This window comes from Gymnodraco acuticeps, unplaced genomic scaffold (genome assembly GCF_902827175.1).
Source record: "Gymnodraco acuticeps unplaced genomic scaffold, fGymAcu1.1, whole genome shotgun sequence".
In the NCBI taxonomy this organism is placed as follows: Eukaryota; Metazoa; Chordata; class Actinopteri; order Perciformes; family Bathydraconidae; genus Gymnodraco; species Gymnodraco acuticeps.
In genome coordinates this window covers 886,380-907,685 of record NW_022990368.1, presented here as the reverse complement: position 1 = coordinate 907,685, position 21,306 = coordinate 886,380, and the positions used below count along the sequence as shown (strand labels likewise).

The window sequence follows — 21,306 nt, the reverse complement described above, 5'->3', positions numbered from 1 at the left end:
TATGAGAGACAGAATGGGGGGAAAGAATCCAGGAAATCACATTGTAGGATTTTTAATGAATTAATTGGTCAATTCCTCGGTAAAATAAGTATTTGGTCACCTACAAACAAACAAGATTTATGGCTCTCACAGACCTGTAACTTCTTCTTTAAGAGCCTCCTCTGTCCTCCACTCGTTAACTGTATTAATGGCACCTGTTTGAACTCGTTATTAGTATAAAAGACACCTGTCCACAACCTCAAACAGTCACACTCCAAACTCCACTATGGCCAAGACCAAAGAGCTGTCAAAGGACACCAGAAACAAAATTGTAGACCTGCACCAGGCTGGGAAGACTGAATCTGCAATAGGTAAGCAGCTTGGTGTGAAGAAATCAACTGTGGGAGCAATTATTAGAAAATGGAAGACATACAAGACCACTGATAATCTCCCTCGATCTGGGGCTCCACGCAAGATCTCACCCCGTGGGGTCAAAATGATCACACGGTGAGCAAAAATCCCAGAACCACACGGGGGGACCTAGTCAATGACCTGCAGAGAGCTGGGACCAAAATAACAAAGGCTACCATCAGTAACACACTACGCCGCCAGGGACTCAAATCCTGCAGTGCCAGACGTGTCCCCCTGCTTAATCCAGTACATGTTCAGGCCCGTCTGAAGTTTGCTAGAGAGCATTTAGATGATCCAGAAGAGGATTGGGAGAATGTCATATGGTCAGATGAAACCAAAATAGAACTTTTTGGTAAAAACTCAACTAGACGTGTTTGGAGGAGAAAGAATGCTGAGTTGCATCCAAAGAACACCATACCTACTGTGAAACATGGTGGTGGAAACATCATGCTTTGGGGCTGTTTTTCTGCAAAGGGACCAGGACGACTGATCCGTGTAAAGGAAAGAATTAATGGGGCCGTGTATCGTGAGATTTTGAGTGACAACCTCTTTCCATCAGCAAGGGCATTGAAGATGAAACGTGGCTGGGTCTTTCAGCATGACAATGATCCCAAACACACCGCCCGGGCAACGAAGAAGTGGCTTCGTAAGAAGCATTTCAAGGTCCTGGAGTGGCCTAGCCAGTCTCCAGATCTCAACCCCATAGAAAATCTTTGGAGGGAGTTGAAAGTCTGTGCAGCGACAGCCCCAAAACATCACTGCTCTAGAGGAGATCTGCATGGAGGAATGGGCCAAAATACCAGCAACAGTGTGTGAAAACCTTGTGAAGACTTACAGAAAACGTTTGACCTCTGTCATTGCCAACAAAGGGTATATAACAAAGTATTGAGATTAACTTTTGTTATTGACCAAATACTTATTTTCCACCATAATTTGCAAATACATTTTTTTTAAATCAGACAATGTGATTTTGTGGATTTTTTTTTCTCATTCTGTCTCTCATAGTTGAAGTGTACCTAGGATGAGAATTACAGGCCTCTCTCATCTTTTTAAGTGGGAGAACTTGCACAATTGGTAGCTGACTAAATACTTTTTTCCCCCACTATATATAACTCTAAATGTATCTCATATTCTCTTCTAAAGCCCACTTTACTCACCAATAGGTTTGTCCTATCTTTTAGTTGAACCTCCTATCTTAGTAAAACTGAATTCACAAGTGACAAACAGATTCATTTGTTTATGAGAAAATGCAATTTCTTACTGAAAACTTTGGTTGAACATTTTGATAAAGAAAGAAACAGAGAACATTGTAAGGGGCAGTGGTCTTTAATAGAACTATTGCAGAAAGGGAACATCCTGGGTAATGTGCTGCTATGAATGTCAAGCTTGGTCGATGCTAGTATTATGTAACGTTATGAATATTATTAATTTTAATATGTGAAAGCCGAACAATATAAGTCTCCCATGTATATTTGTCTTCCGTTTTTATTTACCTATGCTGTATTATTTTTAATTTCTTAACACATAATAACTATAACGTAAGCTCTATATCTGACAATGAGCAGTTTGGTAATGAAACATTTTGGGAATATAATTTGTGGTTTATGGAACAATGTACAGAGAAGAACATCCTGAAACTGTGAAAAACTGTTATCCATATACCTGCTGATTGACAAAAGAGTCACTGCATGTTACTCCTTCATCCAAAGAATTATATCGGTTTCTTTAGAGAAAGAAAGCACTCGCTGTAACTTCATACACACACACACACACTTCATAATAGTTAACACACATGCTAGAATGTATGCGTTCACAAGAGGAATAAGCTAGCTAATGAAATGTATCTTAGTGCACTAAAAAAAAGAATCTACGCACACGCTTCAGAGTGCAGCGATGCCTTGGCTTGATCGTCCTGACTCAGCGCTTTGCCTTGTAGACACTCAGTCGCTTGTTAATAAAGTGTGTATTGCTTTATATAATACCAATATGCTTTGCTCTGTGTACCTGGTGTGTATGATCATCTTTGCTTGTCTTTCTACTTTGTTTTATTTTGTATTCTTTTTTAATTCCCTTCTTTTATATTGATCACATGTACTGTTATGAAATGTGTGGAGAGCCACGGTGCGGTGTGTCAAGGTTTCACATGTGAAATTGTTTTAGAGACAGCATTGTTTTCAATGACAGATTGAATAGTTTGCTGATTGATTGTAACGTCACTTAGACACTGGAAGGCCTCCATTTATCAACATGCATCACCTCACCTCTACAAGGATCTCCACAGTACTGTGGCTGCTGGTAGTGAGTCATTAACTGTGCTATTGATGTGGCAAAAATAAAGTCATTAGTCATGATCAAAGAGGGTTTTTTTGTGTTTTATTGATGGTCCTTGATTCATTTACAATTAGTGATGTTTCATGTATGTGTTTGTGCTTACACAGATAGGTGGAAATGCATAATCCAAGTGTAAAGTATACAGTGATAATAGTTTTCTTTGACCATTTTGGCATAAGATGAGCTTCAATAATGAAGGTGTTGTTGGACCAAGAATCAGGTAATGAAGCAGAAATCTCCCAACCAGGCTGTAAATATTTGAGTTGATATTGTGCTTTGAATAATTAAGTCCAATATAATTTTATATATTCTTGCATGACATGTTTTAAGCAGCAGCTCATCACACAGGTCAACAAAAGCACCCCACCTAAAAAAAGGATCTGTTTATTTGCCACTTGATTAAAGTTGGTGTGCTGTGCTTATTATATTTTTCTCATCTCATCATTTTTAAAGTCAGATGACAGACTCTTAAAAGGAAGAGAAAGTGACCTGGGGATCAGCATGTTTTCCGTGGTAAGTGATTCACAGCATGAAACAGCTCAAACGGCCAAAAATTAAAATAAATAGACAAATACAGACAAATACAATACGATATTATACTCTCACTTTACCTATAATAAACGTGTTTTGCTTAAGGTTTCATTATAGCTCTTTTATCGTAACATTTCTACCAAATGAACTAAGGTGTGCTACACCAGTCTTCTTTTAAAATAAAACGTCAATTTTTTGCATGTGTTGTGTGTTAATGGTTAATATGTATATTTTTTATTATACTCTATTATACCTTACAGTCTACCTTTTAAAGTCGAATCAGATTCACATTTCATTAATAATAATGATAATCCTAACATTATTAATTACTCTTCTACCATTACCACCACCACCTAGCGTTCAGACTGAAGTAGTGCAGCTTTACTCCATAACGCTCTCTTATCATTAAGGTTTTACCAGTTAAATCCAGATTCAGATAATTTGTCTGGATATGTGTCTTTGAATGAAACATTTCTGATGATCTTACAAACCAAACAAGAAACCCAAATATTGGAACAAAAAACGAGAGTGTGACCTTTTCAGCGCCGGTCACATGAGCTGCATTCATGTGACCGGATCACGTGGTACCAGTGAGAGTAAATAAAAGAGGAGGACCATCTCGTAAATGAATCACAGTTTGTTAACCTGAGACAACTAGAGACAAGAAGGGATCCTGGAGCTAAAGATTTAAAGTTCACACAGCTGACACACGAGCTACAGGTAAATTATTTATTTTCTTGTCCCTTTGTCCTCCACTTTTTACCACCGGTTCTCAGTTAAGATAGTTTGTTTACACGGTGAGTAAGCAATTTGCTAACATAGCTAAATGTGCTAACACATCTATTCATGATTAAAGGACACATGGTCGGGGAATATTGTGTAGGCAGCACATGCAAATAAATAAAGGCAATAACCTAAAACCTGATGTTAAAATGTATATGAAACCTAATACTAAACTGGTGTCACATCAATGAAGTGGAAAGTGAAACTGTTTTGTAAGGGCTGGAGGCAGCCATTCTGTCCTCTGCTTCTACTAGACAAACAAGATAAGCTGAGACTTGTTTTACAGATGTATTAACATGTCAGAGAAAGGGGGAGCATACTTTTATGGAACTGGAATAGATTGTCCTTTTTAAATATGGACTCGATTAAAACCATCTCTTCTTTGCAAAATAAATTGGAGGGAGGACATGAAAAAGTGGTACATTTGCAATCACAAGCCAAATTGTCATTGAGTAAATCAAGTATTTGATTCCCTTCCTGTTGGCAGGTCCTCAGCACTGTGACAAGGAATAATGGATTTGTTTAATCTGTTAGCAGAACAATCGAAAACTAGATTTATAGTAAAGTGTTACAGATGTATCAAACTGTGGGTTAACTAGATGATCTGTATGTGCTGGTAAGATGAGTGGTGTGTCTGTGTTACTTTTTATGTTCAAGAAATTATGTACTTTTATAGTAATCTGGCTCCAATTCCAGCTAATTTTGCAGAAAAATATAATAATTGTATATTATAAAAAGTAACGTAACAGAATATTGCTTGGTCCCACATACAGTAACTGAGTATCTCCTAATTTTGACACTTGAGTTTGGAGTCTTTCTCTTCAGAGGTACCAATAGTGATCAGCATTATTCTATGAAAGAAGACTCAACCCTGAGTGTTGTAGGACTCGTCATGTGAAGATCATTGGTTCCACGTATTAAGGTCGGAGGTGGAGAGGAAATAAAATCATTTTCTCTGTGGCTTTGGCTCTGACTCACCCATTTCTGCCTGTATCACTTAAATCTACCTCATAGAGGAAAATGCACAACCCCCTCACCTTTTTAGAAAGCTGTTTGTTACTCATCAAGCTCAAAGCGGGGCTGCCAAAAATGTTGAGATGCAAGCAATGTGTCCTTGCAGTCTTGATTTATGTAGCTTTTGTGAGTTGTGCTATGACAACTGTTGAAAGTCATGAGACTGATTTTGACAGATCAGAAAGCTGAAGGTTCACTTCCCCCAAAAAACTCTTCGAAAGCATATTTTTATCTGCTCAGCAGTTATGTTTGTGATTGAACCACTTCTCTAAAAACTAAAGATGTCCTGTCAACTGAATTTCTGTTGAGACCCACAGCTTTCAATAATTTGCACATTGTAAATCGCTTTGCAGATCATCCATATAGTTCAAAGCTTTAGAAAAGATGTATGACTCTGAAGTCCCCACAACCAATCTGTACCCACAATCTAGTGGTAGATAATGAACTTCTACCGATCAGAAAACGACTGTCCATTTGTTGCATTCCATAATCAGATGAAGAGTAGCTTGTGGTATTAAAGAAAGCTGAGCACAGAAGCCTTGTTTAGATTATAGCAAAAAGAAAAACAAGTGGTTTAAGACCTCACTCTGAAAGAGGAATATACAGTCTTAATTCCCACTGTGTACTTTTTGCTGTATATATTTCATTGGCCTCAGTCATGTGTCATTAAACCAGTTCCTCTGAGATTCATATTTCCTCTGTAATAAAAAAACAGGACATTCTTAAACAGGTGCGCTGGTGACCGAGACAGACTTGTGTTTGCCAGGGCAAATCTGAGTGTGGCATGAGACTGATTTCAAATGCAGTGATTGGTAATCTTACCTGGAACAAAATAGGGTGATACAGAAACATTATCTCAATGCTTTTTTTTTCGCTTCTCAAAGTAATTTGTTCTTCGTGAGTACTGTTTGGCTCACCTCATCTGTTCATTAAGAGTTTGAGGCTGCATGTTAAGCCACTCCCTATATGCACTGGTATTGATTCTTAGCACACTCCATGCCTCATATTTAATAGCCTGCATTATGTTTTCTAATGGATCCATGTCTGGAGCCGATCTCATCTCTCACCAGTGCACTTCACCTCTCCTGTGTACCTTTGAGTGCAAACTTGGACCATTACCAGCATGCTTTTATCTAAAAGACTACATACATTAGCATTCACAAGGTTTTTTTTCTGCAGAATGAGGATGGTTTTTTAAGGGGGAACCGAAACCCTGTCTGTCTAGTGTTGAATCTAAGGTATTGGTTACATTTACAGAACTATATTGTAGATGCCTGCTGATGCAGCGTGTTTAACCATTGGAAAGATGTGTCAAGCATGACTGAAAGTAAGAGGTTTTCTCTGTGTACACTGTGTGTGCATATTCCACTTGTAGCTGCAACCAGAGTGACGAAGTCTATCCAGCTGTGGGAAAATGTTTCTCTTTTTATAATCAGAAGTTTCAGGAGTCTACGTGACTGTGTTCAAGCATATAATTGGATCATATTGATTTACAATCGACACCGAATTTCTCCATAGTTTTTATAAACTGCTCCCTTTATCTTACTGATATAGCCTCTGACCGCTTACCCTTTTCTTATCGTTTTCTCAGTCAAATGTTCTGACTCACTTGGGGCTAGATGGGCTCCTGCATGTTTGTTCTTATAGCTTTCTTTGTAAGACATTGTTATCCCTTAAGCCTACAGCCTTTACTGTGATTGGTTCAGAGAACAAAATCTAAATGGATTTCTTTTGCCAGGAAATGCATTAATGAATTTGGGACATCGCTGCAGACTATAGTTAATCCAGAATGGTATTTTGCATTCAAATATTTGTATATTGCAATCAAGTGTTGCTACATTTGTAAGCCCTTATTTGTAATGTTGAACAAACACTACTCTTCACTTTGTATTTTTCAGGAACAATGTGGCATGCAGCCTTCCTGTTATTGGCTACCAGCTTGTCTGTGAGCCTGGCCGCACCCCGCCTCCTTCCACTGTCCAGTGAGATGGTCAACTACATCAACAAGATCAACACTACCTGGACGGTGAGTTTCTTTTTTGTTATTTTTATTTTCTTGAATGCTGTTTTACCCGACTAAATCTCCTTCTTCTCCTGCAGGCTGGTCACAACTTCCATAGTGTCGACTACAGTCATGTAAAGAGACTCTGCGGTACGAGGCTGAATGGACCTAAACTGCCCGTCATGTGAGTCTCATTAGTGAAACAACTTCAGATTTCATTATGCTCTATATCCATATGAGTATTTGCTGTGTTGTACATCCCTTAATTCTCCATAAATTGTGTACGTTACAAGCAGTATAGACCAACACTCCTACCCTACCTGCCCACCATAAAACTGTAGTTGTAAGTTGTAGTACACAGTCATACCTGACTCTGTTTCCTCTGCAGGGTTCAGTACTCTGGAGACATAAAGCTGGCTAAGAGCTTTGACTCCAGAGAGCAGTGGCCCAACTGTCCCACCCTGAAGGAGATCAGAGACCAGGGCTCCTGCGGGTCCTGCTGGGTGAGGAAAAAGATGTGACCACATTTAACTTGGGTTGAAGGCCAATACTTTTTTGAAGGAAAAGATTATTTTAAAGGCATTTACTCATGATTGTGGCTGTTGTTTTGTCGGAGCGTCACACAAACACCTACAGTATAAAAAGCTTAGTGTCAACAAACATGGATTGAAGCAGGATTCTTAAACAAAAACATGTTGAACATTTTAGAAATGATAACATCATTATATTTTGGACTTATTGGAAATGTTAAGCCCACACATGAGAAACAAGCCTATGCATCTACCTATGGAGTCTGATTCTAGTATAATACTAGTATTATTAATGCAGCCTTATCTTTTCCTGCCTCTGTGCAGAAATATCAGGTTTAAATGGGATCAATAAAAATGCAAAAAAATCTCCTCAGCATTTGATTTATTTTGTTTCATTATTAAAATCAAATTTGGGAAATCGGCAAATGACTCACTCGAGCCTTAAAATAACCACCAGATTGTTTTTGGCCTGTCTGTGACATTTTTGCATCTACCAGGCGTTTGGCGCGGCAGAGGCCATTTCCGACCGTGTGTGTATCCATAGCAACGCCAAGGTCAGCGTGGAGATCTCCTCCGAGGATCTGCTGACCTGCTGCGAGAGCTGTGGCATGGGGTGAGGATCACTAACGTGTGAAAAGTTTTTATAATTTAATGATTTGTTGTGACCTACTGAACTACTACCTATCGAACCTTAATTCAAAGCTCAGTAGCAAACCATGTGGTTGGAAATTTGAATTACTGGGTATGTACTGGTAGAAGTGAATGAATCAATTCAAGATGGAAGGTGCATTTATTTATAGGAATGCAGCGGTTCAAGATGAAGACATGCCAACTACTCCCAAACTGACTTTATTAAGTGGATCAGGTATCTGCCATGACAGAACTGCTCTACAGGAAATACAGCAGCCCCAATGTTAGCTTACTGTACATAAAGATGATTCTAGTGACATCCACACACTGAGGTAAACATGTTTTGAAGTGAGCTTTGACTCAGTACTGCAGCTGCTGATACTAAGAACTGAGGTGAGATGTAGAATTCAGAGTCTGTTTTGGGTGAGGGGAAAGTTGCCTCCCTAATGTTTGAAGCAGGGAGTGCATAGTGGTTCATAATATCTATAAAAGTGGAACATTTAAATGTTAACATTATTTATATTTTTATTTAGATGTAATGGTGGCTACCCTTCAGCTGCCTGGGCCTTCTGGACCAATGAGGGTCTGGTCTCTGGAGGTCTCTATGACTCTCACATTGGTGAGTTTTATGTGTGAGACTCCCACAGTGGTATGGTACAATTATTGTTTCAAATATTTTAGTGCATTCGTCAACTAATTGTCCATTTTGGTCTTAGTCAACTAAGATTTCTTCAGTATGTTGGTCATAAATTTGTTTTTTTTATTCAGAATTTATTTCCAATACGTTTATAAGCCATCTCTGGTGATCATAAGGTTTAAAGGGGACCTATCATGCAAAATGCACTTTTTGATGTCTTTTATACATAAATATGTGTCAGGGAACTCGCAAAGTGTCAGAAAATAAAACCCTCTCTCTTTTCCTCCGTACGCAAATCTCTAAAAACGGGAGCTGATCCAGATTTACGTCATATCGGATGGTGGACCCACGGCACTATCAGAAACGTCGCTGTATCAGAAACAATTCCCGACGTGTTTTGGATGTAATAGTCTTTGTTTACATTAGCAAGCATCGCCAACACTCAGAGCTAAGATGTACTGGAGAGAGCATGTGTAAGAAACAGGATATAAAAAGGAACTCACCTTGTGGTAAACCCGCAAGAGAGAAAGCCTTTGAGCTCAAACTGTTTCAGAAATAATCCTTGATCTAATAATCCTTGCGTTTCATCACCGCAGCATTTTCAATTCAATTCAATTCAATTCAAAACCTTTATTTATACAGATAAAACCCATTGAGATCATAGACCTCTTTTACAATGGTGACCTGCTTCAATTAGTTCCAAACATTAATACAAACATGACAGAACATTATATGATACTACAGTTTGTATACTAGTAGCATTTACAGACACCAATATTTTCTGATTGTATAGCGTCTATCCTAGCTTTAAAAACATGAAATGGAATCAAACTGCTTAGCTTCCATTCCTTTTGTAGACTGTTCCATGCTAGCGGCGCTGCGCATCTAAAAGCTGTATTTCCTAATACAGTCCTAGCAGTTGGCACATGTAATACAACCACAGCTTTAGATCTCAGGCAGTAGCCATTTACAATACGCTGTGAGATCAGGGAACAGATGTAAGACGGAAGTTTCCCTAACATTGCTTTATAAATAAAAAGATACCAGTGATTTAGCCGCCGTGCAGTAAGTGAAGGCAACCCTGCCCTTGTATACAGGGTACAATGATGAGTCAAAGTCTTACAGTCTGTCACAAACCTTAGTGCACTATGATAGGCGGCATCTATCTTGGTGAGGTAATTGGCCGGCGCATTCATATAAAATAGATCACCATAGTCCAGCACAGGTAAAAAGGTCACAGTGACTAGCCTTTTCCTGGCCTCAAGAGAGAAACAGGACTTGTTTCTATAAAAAAAAACCTAGCCTAACCCTCAGTTTTTTAAGCAGTAGCATTTTAGACAGTATCTGCCAGGTCCATGGATGTATAATAAGAACTGGATACAGCATCGGAGGCGGGATCTCGTTCTTTCCTATGAGAGTTGCTCATTGGCGCATGAAGGCAAAATGGCCCAATTTGAGAGAGCGAAACGTCACAGATGATCCGTCATGCCTAGCTGTCAGAGCAGAATAACCCGTATGTGCAATCATAGAGCATGCGCCCCTTAAGCCCTGCCCCCCCAGCGCCCACTCTCGGCTCACTAGAATGAATGGAGAGAAAATAAATCTAGATTCGGCTTTTAGTGCATTTTACAACTTTAAGGACTTACATTACATTACATTGCATTTAGCTGACGCTTTTGTCCAAAGCGACTTACAATAAGTACATTCGACCAGGAAGACACAACCTTGAAGAAAACAGAATCATATAAGTATATCAGGTTTCATAGAGCCAAACATTTCAAGTGCTACTCAACTGGCTTTAGGTAATCCAGTCCTTTATTAGTATAAAAGTGCTTCGTTAATCGTTCTAAACGCTCGAAGTGGAGTCGAAAGAGATGAGTTTTCAGTTTGCGCCGGAAGATGTGCAAGCTATCTGCCGTCCTGATGTCAATGGGGAGCTCATTCCACCATCTTGGAGCCAGGATAGCAAACCCAGGTGTTTTCGCCGATGGGAACTTGGGTCCCCCTCGCAGCGAGGGCGCAACGAGTCGTTTGGCTGATGCAGAGCGTAGTGCACGCGCTGGGGTGTACGGTTTAACCATGTCCTGGATGTAGGAAGGGCCAGATCCATTCGCAGCACGGTAAGCAAGTACCAGTGTCTTGAAGTGGATTCTAGCAGTTACCGGAAGCCAGTGAAGGGAGCGGAGGAGCGGAGTGGTGTGGGAGAATTTAGGAAGGTTGAAAACCAGACGAGCCGCTGCATTCTGGATGAGGTGCAGAGGTCGGATGGCACATGCAGGTAGACCAGCCAGGAGGGAGTTGCAGTAGTCTAGGCGTGAGATGACGAGAGCCTGGACCAGAACCTGAGTCGCTTTCTGAGTCAGCTGGGGACGTATCTTCCTGATGTTGTAAAGCGTGTATCTGCAGCAGCGGGTTGTAGCAGCGATGTTTGCAGTGAAGGACAGGTTGTTATCTAGGGTCACACCCAGATTCCTTGCAGTCTGAGTCGGGGAAACAACTGAGGTGCCGATGTTGATTGTCAGGTCAAGAGTTGGACAATCTTTTCCCGGGAGGAAGAGCAGCTCAGTCTTGTCAAGGTTGAGCTTGAGGTGGTGAGAAGACATCCACTGAGAGATGTCAGCTAGACAAGCAGAGATGCGTGCGACGACCTGGGTCTCTGAGCGGGGAAAGGACAGAATTAATTGGGTGTCGTCAGCGTAGCAGTGGTAAGAAAAACCATGCGGGCTAATGACTGATCCGAGCGAGTTTGTGTACAAGGAGAAGAGGAGGGGACCAAGAACAGAGCCCTGAGGGACCCCCGTAGTTAATTGACAAGGGTCGGACTCAGACCCTCTCCAAGTCACCCTGTAGGTACGGTCTTTCAGGTATGAGGTGAGGAGGGAAAGTGCAGAGCCTGAAACTCCAAGTTTTTGGAGAGTGCGAAGGAGGATCTGATGATTCACCGTGTCGAATGCAGCAGACAGGTCCAACAGGATGATGACAGAGGAAAGGGATGGCAGTTTTGGCAGTGTGCAGTTCCTCCGTGACAGCAATGAGAGCAGTTTCTGTGGAGTGACCTGCCTTGAAACCAGACTGGTGCGGATCCAGAAGGTTGTTCTGATTGAGATAACAGGAGAGTTGTTTAAAGACAGCGCGTTCAAGTGATTTAGACAGGAACGGGAGGAGAGAGACAGGCCTGTAGTTTATAACATCAGACGGGTTGAGAGTGGGTTTCTTTAGGAGAGGGTTTACTCTTGCCTCCTTGAGACTGTTTGGAAAGTGACCAGAAGTTAGAGAAGTGTTGATGAAACGGTAGAATATCAGGAGCGATAGTCTGAAGGAGGTTTGAAGGGATAGGGTCCAGAGGACAGGTGGTAGGGCGGGCAGAGGTAATGAGGGTAAGAACCTCACTTGGAGAGAGAGGGGAAAAGGAGGTTAGTGTGTTGGTGGAAGGAAGGTCTGGTGACCCAGCGGTGAGTAAAGGTGAGTCAGAAAAAGAAGAGCGAATATCATTAACCTTTTTTTCAAAGTAGGTAACAAAGTCGCTTGACAGAAGTGAGGAGGGGGGAGGAGCTTTTGGAGGGTGGAGAAGATGGAAAATAGTTTTTTAGGATTGGAATAGGAAGATTGGATCTTATCTTGAAAGAAAGTGCTTTTTGCCTGAGAGATCGAAGCAGAGAAAGAGGAGAGGAGAGCTTGATAGGTTAGGAGGTCGTCACGGTGTTTGGATTTCCACCATTTCCGCTCTGCTGCCCTAAGGACGGTTCTATTAGCACGCAGTGCATCATTTAGCCAGGGAGCCGGAGGGGACTGACGAGCCTGCCGAGATGTCAGAGGACAGAGCGAGTCCAGAGTGGATGAGAGAGTAGAGAGGAGAGTTTCTGCAGCAGAGTTTGGAGGCAGTAGTTGGAACGAATCAGAGGAAGGGAGGGCTGAGAGCACCGACGAGGCAAAGGTAGAGGGAGAGAGGGAGCGAAGGTTACGGCGGACAAGTGTAGGATGGGGAGAGATTAGTTTGTTATGTTTGGAAAGGGATAGAGAGAATGAAATGAAGAAGTGATCGGCTGTGTGGAGCGGGTTTACAGAGAGGTTAGAAGTAGCGCAGTTCCTTGAGAATATGAGATCAAGGACATTGCCAGCTTTATGAGTCGGTGGGGACGGAGAGAGTGAGAAAGCAAAGGCGGTTAACAGAGATGTTAGTTCGTCTATCTTCCCCATCTGGAGGTTGAAGTCTCCGAGAAGTACAGCGGGAGGGCCAGTTTCAGGGATGTGTGAGAGGAGATGATCTAATTCCTCCAAGAAGTCCCCCAAGGCGCCTGGTGGACGGTAGAGAACAACAATGGTTAACTGTATAGGATGGGTTACTGTGACGGCATGGAACTCAAAGGTGGAAGGAGTAAAGTTAGGTAGCTTGAAGAGGGAAAAGCTCCATTTGGGAGAGAGCAGGAGACCAGTGCCACCTCCTCTGCCAGTGGGTCTGGGTGTATGGGAGAAGGAATATGCAGTGGAGAGAGCTGCTGGGGTGGATGTGTTGGATGGAGTAATCCAGGTCTCAGTGAGAGCAAGGAAATCCAGAGACTGCAGGGAGGTGTAGCCAGAGATGAAGTCAGCCTTAGGAACAGCTGACTGGCAGTTCCACAGGCCACCTGAAACTAGATGTTGGATCTCAGTGGAGCACGTGGGATAGACGAGAGCAGGCCGGTTATATCGATTACGAGATACACGGGGCCAGTGATAATTGCGAGAAGACACATGAACAGGAATGGAGAAAATACACATGATTATAGCATGAGGGGCTAAACAACAAAATTAAAAATTAAAAACACCAACGATACTTAGCTCAATCAAAGTAGGATTTGCCTCCTCTTTGCCTCCCTCGTGACTCCTGTAGGACTCTAATGTCTTTGTCAGTCTTACTCCTGTAGGACTCTAATGTCTTTGTCAGTCTTAGCCTGTCTGCCGCTGAAGCTGACGCTCCAGGAAAGAGCTACCCGAAATGGACGCCTGATTGCTCAGTTCTCACAGCTGAAGTTAATTAGTTAACTATCTACAGCTGATGGGCGACAATAGACTGTCCCTGCCTATGTTAATAATGCAGGCTTGAGTGCTGAGAGCTGTAAAGCAGGTTTCGCCTGAGCAGATCTGAGATTTAAAATCTCTCAAAAGCGATTTAGCCGTTTAAGCTACAGTAACAATTATACAGAGTCGAATAAATGAAACCGAGAAGTCTAATTAAACAAGAATATAACTTACAGTGGTTGCTGCGTCAATAGGTAATGTTGTCACCGGGTCCAGATGCACACTGAGTTCATCAGTTTCTAAATGCGGTATTTAAATGCTTTTTGAGCTAAAGGATGACTGAGTCACGCGGTTCTACTTCACGCAATCAATAGACTGGCCCTGCCTATGTTAATAATGCAGGCTTGAGTGCTGAGAGCTGTAAAGCAGGTTTCGCCTGAGCAGATCTGAGATTTAAAATCTCTCAAAAGCGATTTAGCCGTTTAAGCTACAGTAACAATTATACAGAGTCGAATAAATGAAACCGAGAAGTCTAATTAAACAAGAATATAACTTACAGTGGTTGCTGCGTCAATAGGTAATGTCGTCACCGGGTCCAGATGCACACTTAATAGGCATTTTCACACTGGACTACTTTTCCCAGGAACTAGGCTGATTGTTCTTGGGATTTTGTTTTCACACCAAAAAGATCTGGAACTAGAACCTAGTTCGCGCAAACCGTTTCACCCCAAGATAGTTCCTGCTAGAGAGGGGGTACTTTCCTGGGGAGTAAATGGTTTGTGGGTGTCGGCCACACTAACAATTTGTGATTGACTGGGCGAATTGCAAACCACGCCCCGTAAAACTCCAAAAATGTTTGTGAAGCCGCCATTTTATTTGCGCGCATTTTTAGCATTAGCCCAGTGCACCAACGGAGAGAGACACTAACTTATGGCAACACAAAAGAAAACATGGGAGCGGTGGAGTGATGAGGAGGTGTCGGCGCTTCTGGCGATTTACTCTGAAGACGCTACCCAGCAGCTTCTACTGAAGCCAGTCCCCAACTCCGGGACTTCGGGTGGCAGTATACGGCGTGAAGTTGTTTGCGGCCTGCCAGTAAACCCAAAGCAGAAGAAGAAAAAAAAGTGACGTCAGCGGCTTCAGTTGCGTAATCCTCAAGCCCCCAGGAAGTGCGCCGGACTCAGATGAAAATATTCGTGGTGGCCAAACGGCGGTACTACACTTCTGTTTGGTTGCCAGGCCCGGAAACACTTCCCATTGACTTACATAGGGAAAGAGTGGTCTGTAAATCGTTGGATAATTTTTTTTAAACTAAATAAACAACCCAGTATGAACACTTGTATAGCTCTTATTAAAAACATTCGTTCCTCAAGTTGTGAAAATGTGCTAATAACGTTATTCTGAGAGTTATTTCCCTCTGCATTATGAACGTGCATCTAACCCACGGGACCGCGCCGCCTGGCACGTTCATGTTACGTGTTCAGCATGGTCCCGACCAATCAGAGCACACTGTGCTCACAGGGAGGGTGGGGGCTGGAGCTATTGGAGCTACAACGAGCCGTTAAAGGCAGAGAGTGAAATTCAGTGAATACACGTAGTTTACAGAGATGCTGTTTGAGAAACCAATGTGAGTTGCGTTTATCTTTACCCATGGATGAACAATAAGAACGAACCCATATCGTCTTACTGCCATCCCACGGAGCTGTAATAATGGATATATTGCACATGTTTGCTGTAATTCATTATTATACTACATGGGCTGTGTGATTAAATCTTGTACCGTAAATGTTGTATTAAATAAAGTTAATATTACCGACGTTATTAACGTCCCTGTAGCTTCGTATTGCACTAAGAAGCTTATTGCACTGTGTATATATATATATATATATATATATATATATATATATATATATACACAGTGCAATAATAATTTCATGCTAAATGAAGCTCTGTTGCTTGGATATCACTAGATCCTGTTACAGCGTAATATAAGTACATAACGATTGATGTGCACATTAGCATAATTACTAGCTAACTGCCACCTCGTTAATATCAAATCCATCATAATAACAAATCATTACCATGCTGTCATCAACGCGCGGTTCTGTAACTTACGTGTACGCAAATTGACGTGCTTGATGTGAACGAGCATTTTGGTTAAAGTTGCGCATGCGCTAAGCGCACATACGGGTACTTCTCAGGCATGTCGGGTAATCTGTGACGTTTAGCTCTCTCAAAAGTTGGGCCATTTTATCATCATGCGCCAATGAGCAACTCTCATAGGAATGAATGAGGCCCCGCCTCCCACGCTGCATCCAGTTCTTATTATACATCATGGTAATCCTCCCTCAGGGACTTATTCTGCTGTGAACGCGATCTACAGGACAGTTCCAGGGACTAAAGAGTTAGTTACCGGGAACTAAGTACCGCAAAGTACTTAGCCGCTTTCACACTAAGTACTTTGCCGTACTTAGTGCCAGCACTTAGTGCCCCGGCACTTAGTACCCCGGCACTTAGTACCCCCATGGAACTAAGTACAGATCGCGTTCACACCGGAATAAGTTCCCTGAGGGAAGATTACGCAAATGAGCCGCTGACGTCACTTCGTCTTCTGCTTTGGGTTTACTGGCAGGCCGCAAACAACTTCACGCCGTATACTGCCTCCCGGAGTCCGCCGGAGTTGGGGACTGTCTTCAGTAGAGGCTGCTGGGACTCCCAGCAGCCTCTACTGAAGCCTTCCGAGTAAATCACCAGAACGCGGACACCGCCTCATCTCCACCGCTCCCATGTTTTCTTTTGTGTTGCCATAAGTTATTCTCTCTCCGTTGGTACGCGGGGCTAATGCTAATAATGCTAATGCCAGCAAATACAATGGCGGCTTCACAAAACTTTTCAGAGTTTTACGGGGCGTGGTTTGCAATTCGTCCAGCCAATATAAATTGGTACTTTTTTTTCTCCCCAGGATAGTACTACCACCTCTCTAGCAGGCACTAAAAATGGGGGGTAAAAGTTCCCGGCACCAAGTACTCTTTTTGGTGTGAACGCAAAATAAGGGGTACTAAACGGGAAAAGTACGGGGTAAAGTACTCCGGTGTGAACGCGCCTTTTGGTGTGAAAGCGGCTAATGATTCTAATAAGGGCTATACAATAGTTCATACTGGGTAGTTCATTTAGTTTAAAAAAAATTATCTGCTGATTTACAGACGTCTCTTTCCCCATGCTAGTCGATGGGAAAAAGGTTGGGGGTCGGGTGACGTCACTGATACGTAAATTGTAGTACCGCCATTTGGACACTACGAATTTTGGGCACAGTGTCCGGCGCACTTCCTGGGGGCTTTGCCAGGTCCCGCATAAGCTCCGCCCCCTCTTATTTAGAATTTCTTTTTTTCAGTAAAAAAATAAAAAAGCTCTATACCCAGAATCAGCACTTTTGTAACAGGAAGAGAAATGGAGTGCCACAGTGACTCATCCTAAAACCCCGAAGTAAACTCCTTCCGGTTCCTTCGACAAAAAAAGCAATGCAATTTCATGGTCTGTGGTTGACACACACTTAAGAGACGGATCACGTTTTGTTCAGCCGGATAATGTCCAAATGTCTACCCTACTTTTATAATTATCTAGTCGCCAGAAGCAAAATGCTAACGTTATGCTATAAACTAACTACAGCAGGGTCGCTGCTTCAACGTCACGCCAACTTTTCATGAGCATGAGAAACTAACCCGTTATCCAGACTTTTTTTTTCATGTCCCTTTTTAGGGGCTCCGTAATTAATCAACCTTTGACTGCAAAAAAAATGGTGTTAGGCGAATCAGAGTTTTGTTTGCGGAAAATCACCCTAGATTGTAAAAGGGTGATAAAATGTCTTATTGTAATTTACAATTCCTCCTCTTCATTGAGGAGTTGCATGTTTGCTAGATTGTGTTTTTGTTTGGAATATTGCTTTAGTGCGCCCTCTGCTGTTTCAGAGAATACAATACAACAGTCTGCTGGGCATTAAAACGACTTTAAAGATGGCACGCCATCTTTGGAAGGCCAACTTCTCATGAGATTTTAAACGAAACTTTACTCTTTATGGCTACAGGTTGTCGGCCCTACACCATCCCCCCCTGTGAACACCATGTGAACGGCAGCAGACCCTCCTGCTCTGGGGAGGAGGGGGACACCCCCAAGTGCGTCTCCACTTGTGAAGCTGGATACACTCCCAGCTACAAAGCAGACAAGCACTTCGGTGAGAGGGGCAGAAGGGATTAGAGCGTAGCATACCAACATTAGCTATGTGTCTTCTCATACTCTACAATATGTAGCTTATTAAATAATAAATGAAATATAAAAATGTAACTATTTTGCTCTAACCCAATTTTATTATTTATTCATTCCAGGAAAAATGTTTCTGTATTATATTTTGTTTTAATAATTGTATGTGATCCAATGTTCTCCTGATAAACACAGTATGAAAAAAGGCAATTATTTCAGTTGTAAACAGACTTGGTTAAAACATGATTTATTATTTGAGATACCAGATTGCTACAAGTTAATTGATGTTTTGTTTTAGACAAATGAATTAAATCTGGAATGGAAAACTGTTACAAATGCGTAACTAATGGGACTACATTTACACTAACTGCCTTACAAATGAATGTGTTAATTAGATCTTCGATAAAGACATGTGAAACAATGTTATCTAGCTTTTGATGAACATCCCATTTGTATGCACACATGCAGCACAGGACTAACTCAAAGTGTGTTGCAGGTAAAACTTCTTACAGCGTGCCGTCAGAGGAGGAGCAGATTCGAGTTGAGATAACCAAGAACGGCCCAGTAGAGGGAGCCTTTACCGTCTATGAAGACTTCCCGCTGTACAAGACTGGTAAGATGATGGTCACCAGTAACGGTTATAAGCAGTACAAACACATGAGAACTGAGTATTTGTAGCACAGGGTAACACTGAAGGCAGATTTTGCTCAGTGATTCTGTAAAATGTTGTTTCTGACGTATTTTAACTCGCACTCTTGCTGACCCTCCGCTGTGTGTTGTTTCTTGGCTATTTGTTTTCCGTCTCAGGTGTGTATCAGCATGTGTCCGGCTCTGCTTTGGGGGGCCATGCCATCAAGATGCTGGGCTGGGGAGAGGAGGACGGCGTCCCCTACTGGCTCTGCGCCAACTCCTGGAACACTGACTGGGGAGATAATGGTGCGCAAAGATGCATGTTTTATACTTAACTTGTTTTAATCTAGGTTGGTCAGTATCCTAAAACAATGTCCTCATCCCTTCTTATCTTCCTTCTGTGGACAATAAAGTAAAAATATATATATATAGTAAATCAATTTCATTACTATGTAGAACTTTTTGAACTGAATATACCTACCTCTTGTGTATGAGACACAAAAGCATATATCATATACTGTCACACTACTACTATTTTCTACTTAAAACATGGCATTTCTGGTGTTTAGCAAAACCAATTATTTTTCAATTTGTGTAAACTGACCACTGCTGTGTTTCTGTTTTTAGGATTCTTCAAGATCCTGCGTGGATCTGATCACTGTGGTATTGAGTCTGAGGTTGTGGCTGGGATTCCCAAGTAAATGCTGAGGTGAGACAACAAAAATCGACATGGATCAATACAAATGTATTCTATTTATATAGCTCTTTTCCCAAGTGGCTTCAGATATTGGCTTTGAACAAAGAAAAAGATCTCTCTGTTGCAACCTCCTTAATTCTAAACAGTGGAGCATTGATTTGTATTGTTGCATGAACCTCAAATATCTTGACTGTTTACCACCCCTTTTGCTCCTATGAAACGCTGTTGTGTTTATAAAATCCTACACAAAAGTGTAATAGCTTCTGTGGCTTGACGTCTGTGCCTTTTTTGACTGCGTTTTTTCTCTTGCAGGTTTTTGGCTGCCGTTTCCAAATACTCATGATCACTAAAGTGGAGACGCTGAACTCACCTCAAATGTAACTTGTCTCACAGCTTTTAGTCCTTTCTTCTAGATGAAGCCAACTGATCACCTGCTCACATGGCATGTGGTTTTCTTTTGTGCACAGGCAGAGACCTTCACCTCATTTAGGTGAAATAGCAGGAGCACAAATTAGCATTCTTGAATTGAAGGTTTTTTTTGTGACCGAGTCGTTGTTTTACAGCAAGTTAAATAAAAAATACTGTGCATTTTTAATTTAATCAGGAGATTTGGAGCAAACTGTCACTGTTTGTAGAATTTGTTTTTGTTCCCTTGTGGACACATTTTTATTATCTAGCACTGGTGGAACGTGGGAGCATCTTCAACTATTCAGCCATGATTGAAAGAAATTACAATACCCTGCCTTAACACAGCAAAGAAAGGTCAGTTTGATATGAATGTGTCTAATTTGTAATGGTCACAGCTTTCATACTTTGATATTTGTATTCAATATAATTTCTCAATGCCACTCCATAATGTTAGGATGAACTCCTTGTGTGCCTGTTAGTGTTTTTACATATTAAGCATTGGTTGACAAATTGTCTTTTTTTAAATGGGGTTGATAATGGGGTTTTTTATTGTCTGCCGATTGGATCTAAAATATGTGCGCCCAACTGTATGTTCTGAATTAAATAAATGAATATTTGTTTCCCAATATGTGTTACTCTTTAATATGGTTGCTGGCTTTTAAATCAATTTGTTTTTTTATCTGAATTATTTGCACCCGTGATGGGCATTAAATCACCAAGAAAGTGTGGGTCAAGCAGTGATCTATAATGTCATATATAAGTCCAAACTATCCTGATGGTTGATCATAAAAGTTTGTTATTGCTGCATCTAAAAATACACTACTTTGTTCAAGCTTATTTTTAATTTAAACGTCTTTTTAACGTCATACACATGTTTTGATTGATTTAATTGATTGATTGAAAAGTTTATTAACAGCTTGTATATTGGGTACAGTACAGTACAGCTCAAAACATACAATTGTTAAGGGGATGCAGACCAGAGAAAGACTTTCGTCTTGTTTACATCAGGGTCCCCCATTTCCAATTCATCATGTCATTTAAGACATATAAGACATATTTGACATACAGATGGCTTATTTACAATGTACATACAGGTGTTTTTTTACATACAGATTGCTTATTTACAAATTTCATTTTAGATTTCGTTCTAATACATCCTAACCGGACATTTAAGACATACCAAGTCTACAGATATACAGTTAGTAACAGAGTCTAAAATGCGAGTATATACATAGATGGGGGGGGGAAGCTGTCCATTGAACGACAGGTTGAGATTTGTACCATTACCGGGGCCAGTTTTGCAATGCTCTCCCCCGAAGGTGCTCTTTAAGAGAGGTTTTGAAGGTAAGTATAGTTTTACTTTCCTTTACAGTTGTGGGAAGAGCGGTCCACCTTGATGTGGCATAATTGCGAAACGTGTATTCCCCCTTTTTTGTGCCAAATCTGGGTTTCACATGATTTGTGGAGCTCC

The 21,306-nt window shown here is 41.3% G+C and overlaps 1 protein-coding gene across 2 annotated transcripts; it reads left to right on the top strand.

The window, feature by feature from the left end:
* Window positions 1-3,822: 3,822 nt before the first annotated feature.
* On the top strand, window positions 3,823-20,461 carry ctsba (cathepsin Ba). Of its 2 annotated transcripts, XM_034224314.1 has the most exons (12): window positions 3,892-3,972; window positions 6,788-6,841; window positions 6,948-7,075; window positions 7,150-7,235; window positions 7,440-7,554; window positions 8,079-8,194; window positions 8,745-8,830; window positions 17,928-18,074; window positions 18,597-18,713; window positions 18,908-19,036; window positions 19,358-19,439; window positions 19,740-20,461. In XM_034224314.1, the coding sequence occupies exons 3-11, from the start codon at window positions 6,953-6,955 to the stop codon at window positions 19,429-19,431; spliced, it is 993 nt and encodes a 330-aa protein (XP_034080205.1). In that variant the 5' UTR covers window positions 3,892-3,972; window positions 6,788-6,841; window positions 6,948-6,952; the 3' UTR covers window positions 19,432-19,439; window positions 19,740-20,461. The 2 variants fall into 2 exon arrangements, with proteins under 2 accessions (XP_034080204.1, XP_034080205.1); XM_034224313.1 differs by lacking the exon at window positions 6,788-6,841 and having other exon boundaries at window positions 3,823-3,972.
* The last annotated feature ends 845 nt before the right edge of the window (window positions 20,462-21,306 follow it).

Excerpts from the sequence above, each read along its gene's own strand:
- ctsba (XM_034224313.1), top strand. The coding sequence starts at position 6,953 with ATGTGGCATGCAGCCTTCCTGTTATTGGCTACCAGCTTGTCTGTGAGC. Across the intron at positions 7,236-7,439 it reads GGACCTAAACTGCCCGTCAT|GGTTCAGTACTCTGGAGACA; the intron begins GTGAGTCTCATT and ends TTTCCTCTGCAG. Across the intron at positions 19,037-19,357 it reads CACTGACTGGGGAGATAATG|GATTCTTCAAGATCCTGCGT; the intron begins GTGCGCAAAGAT and ends TTCTGTTTTTAG.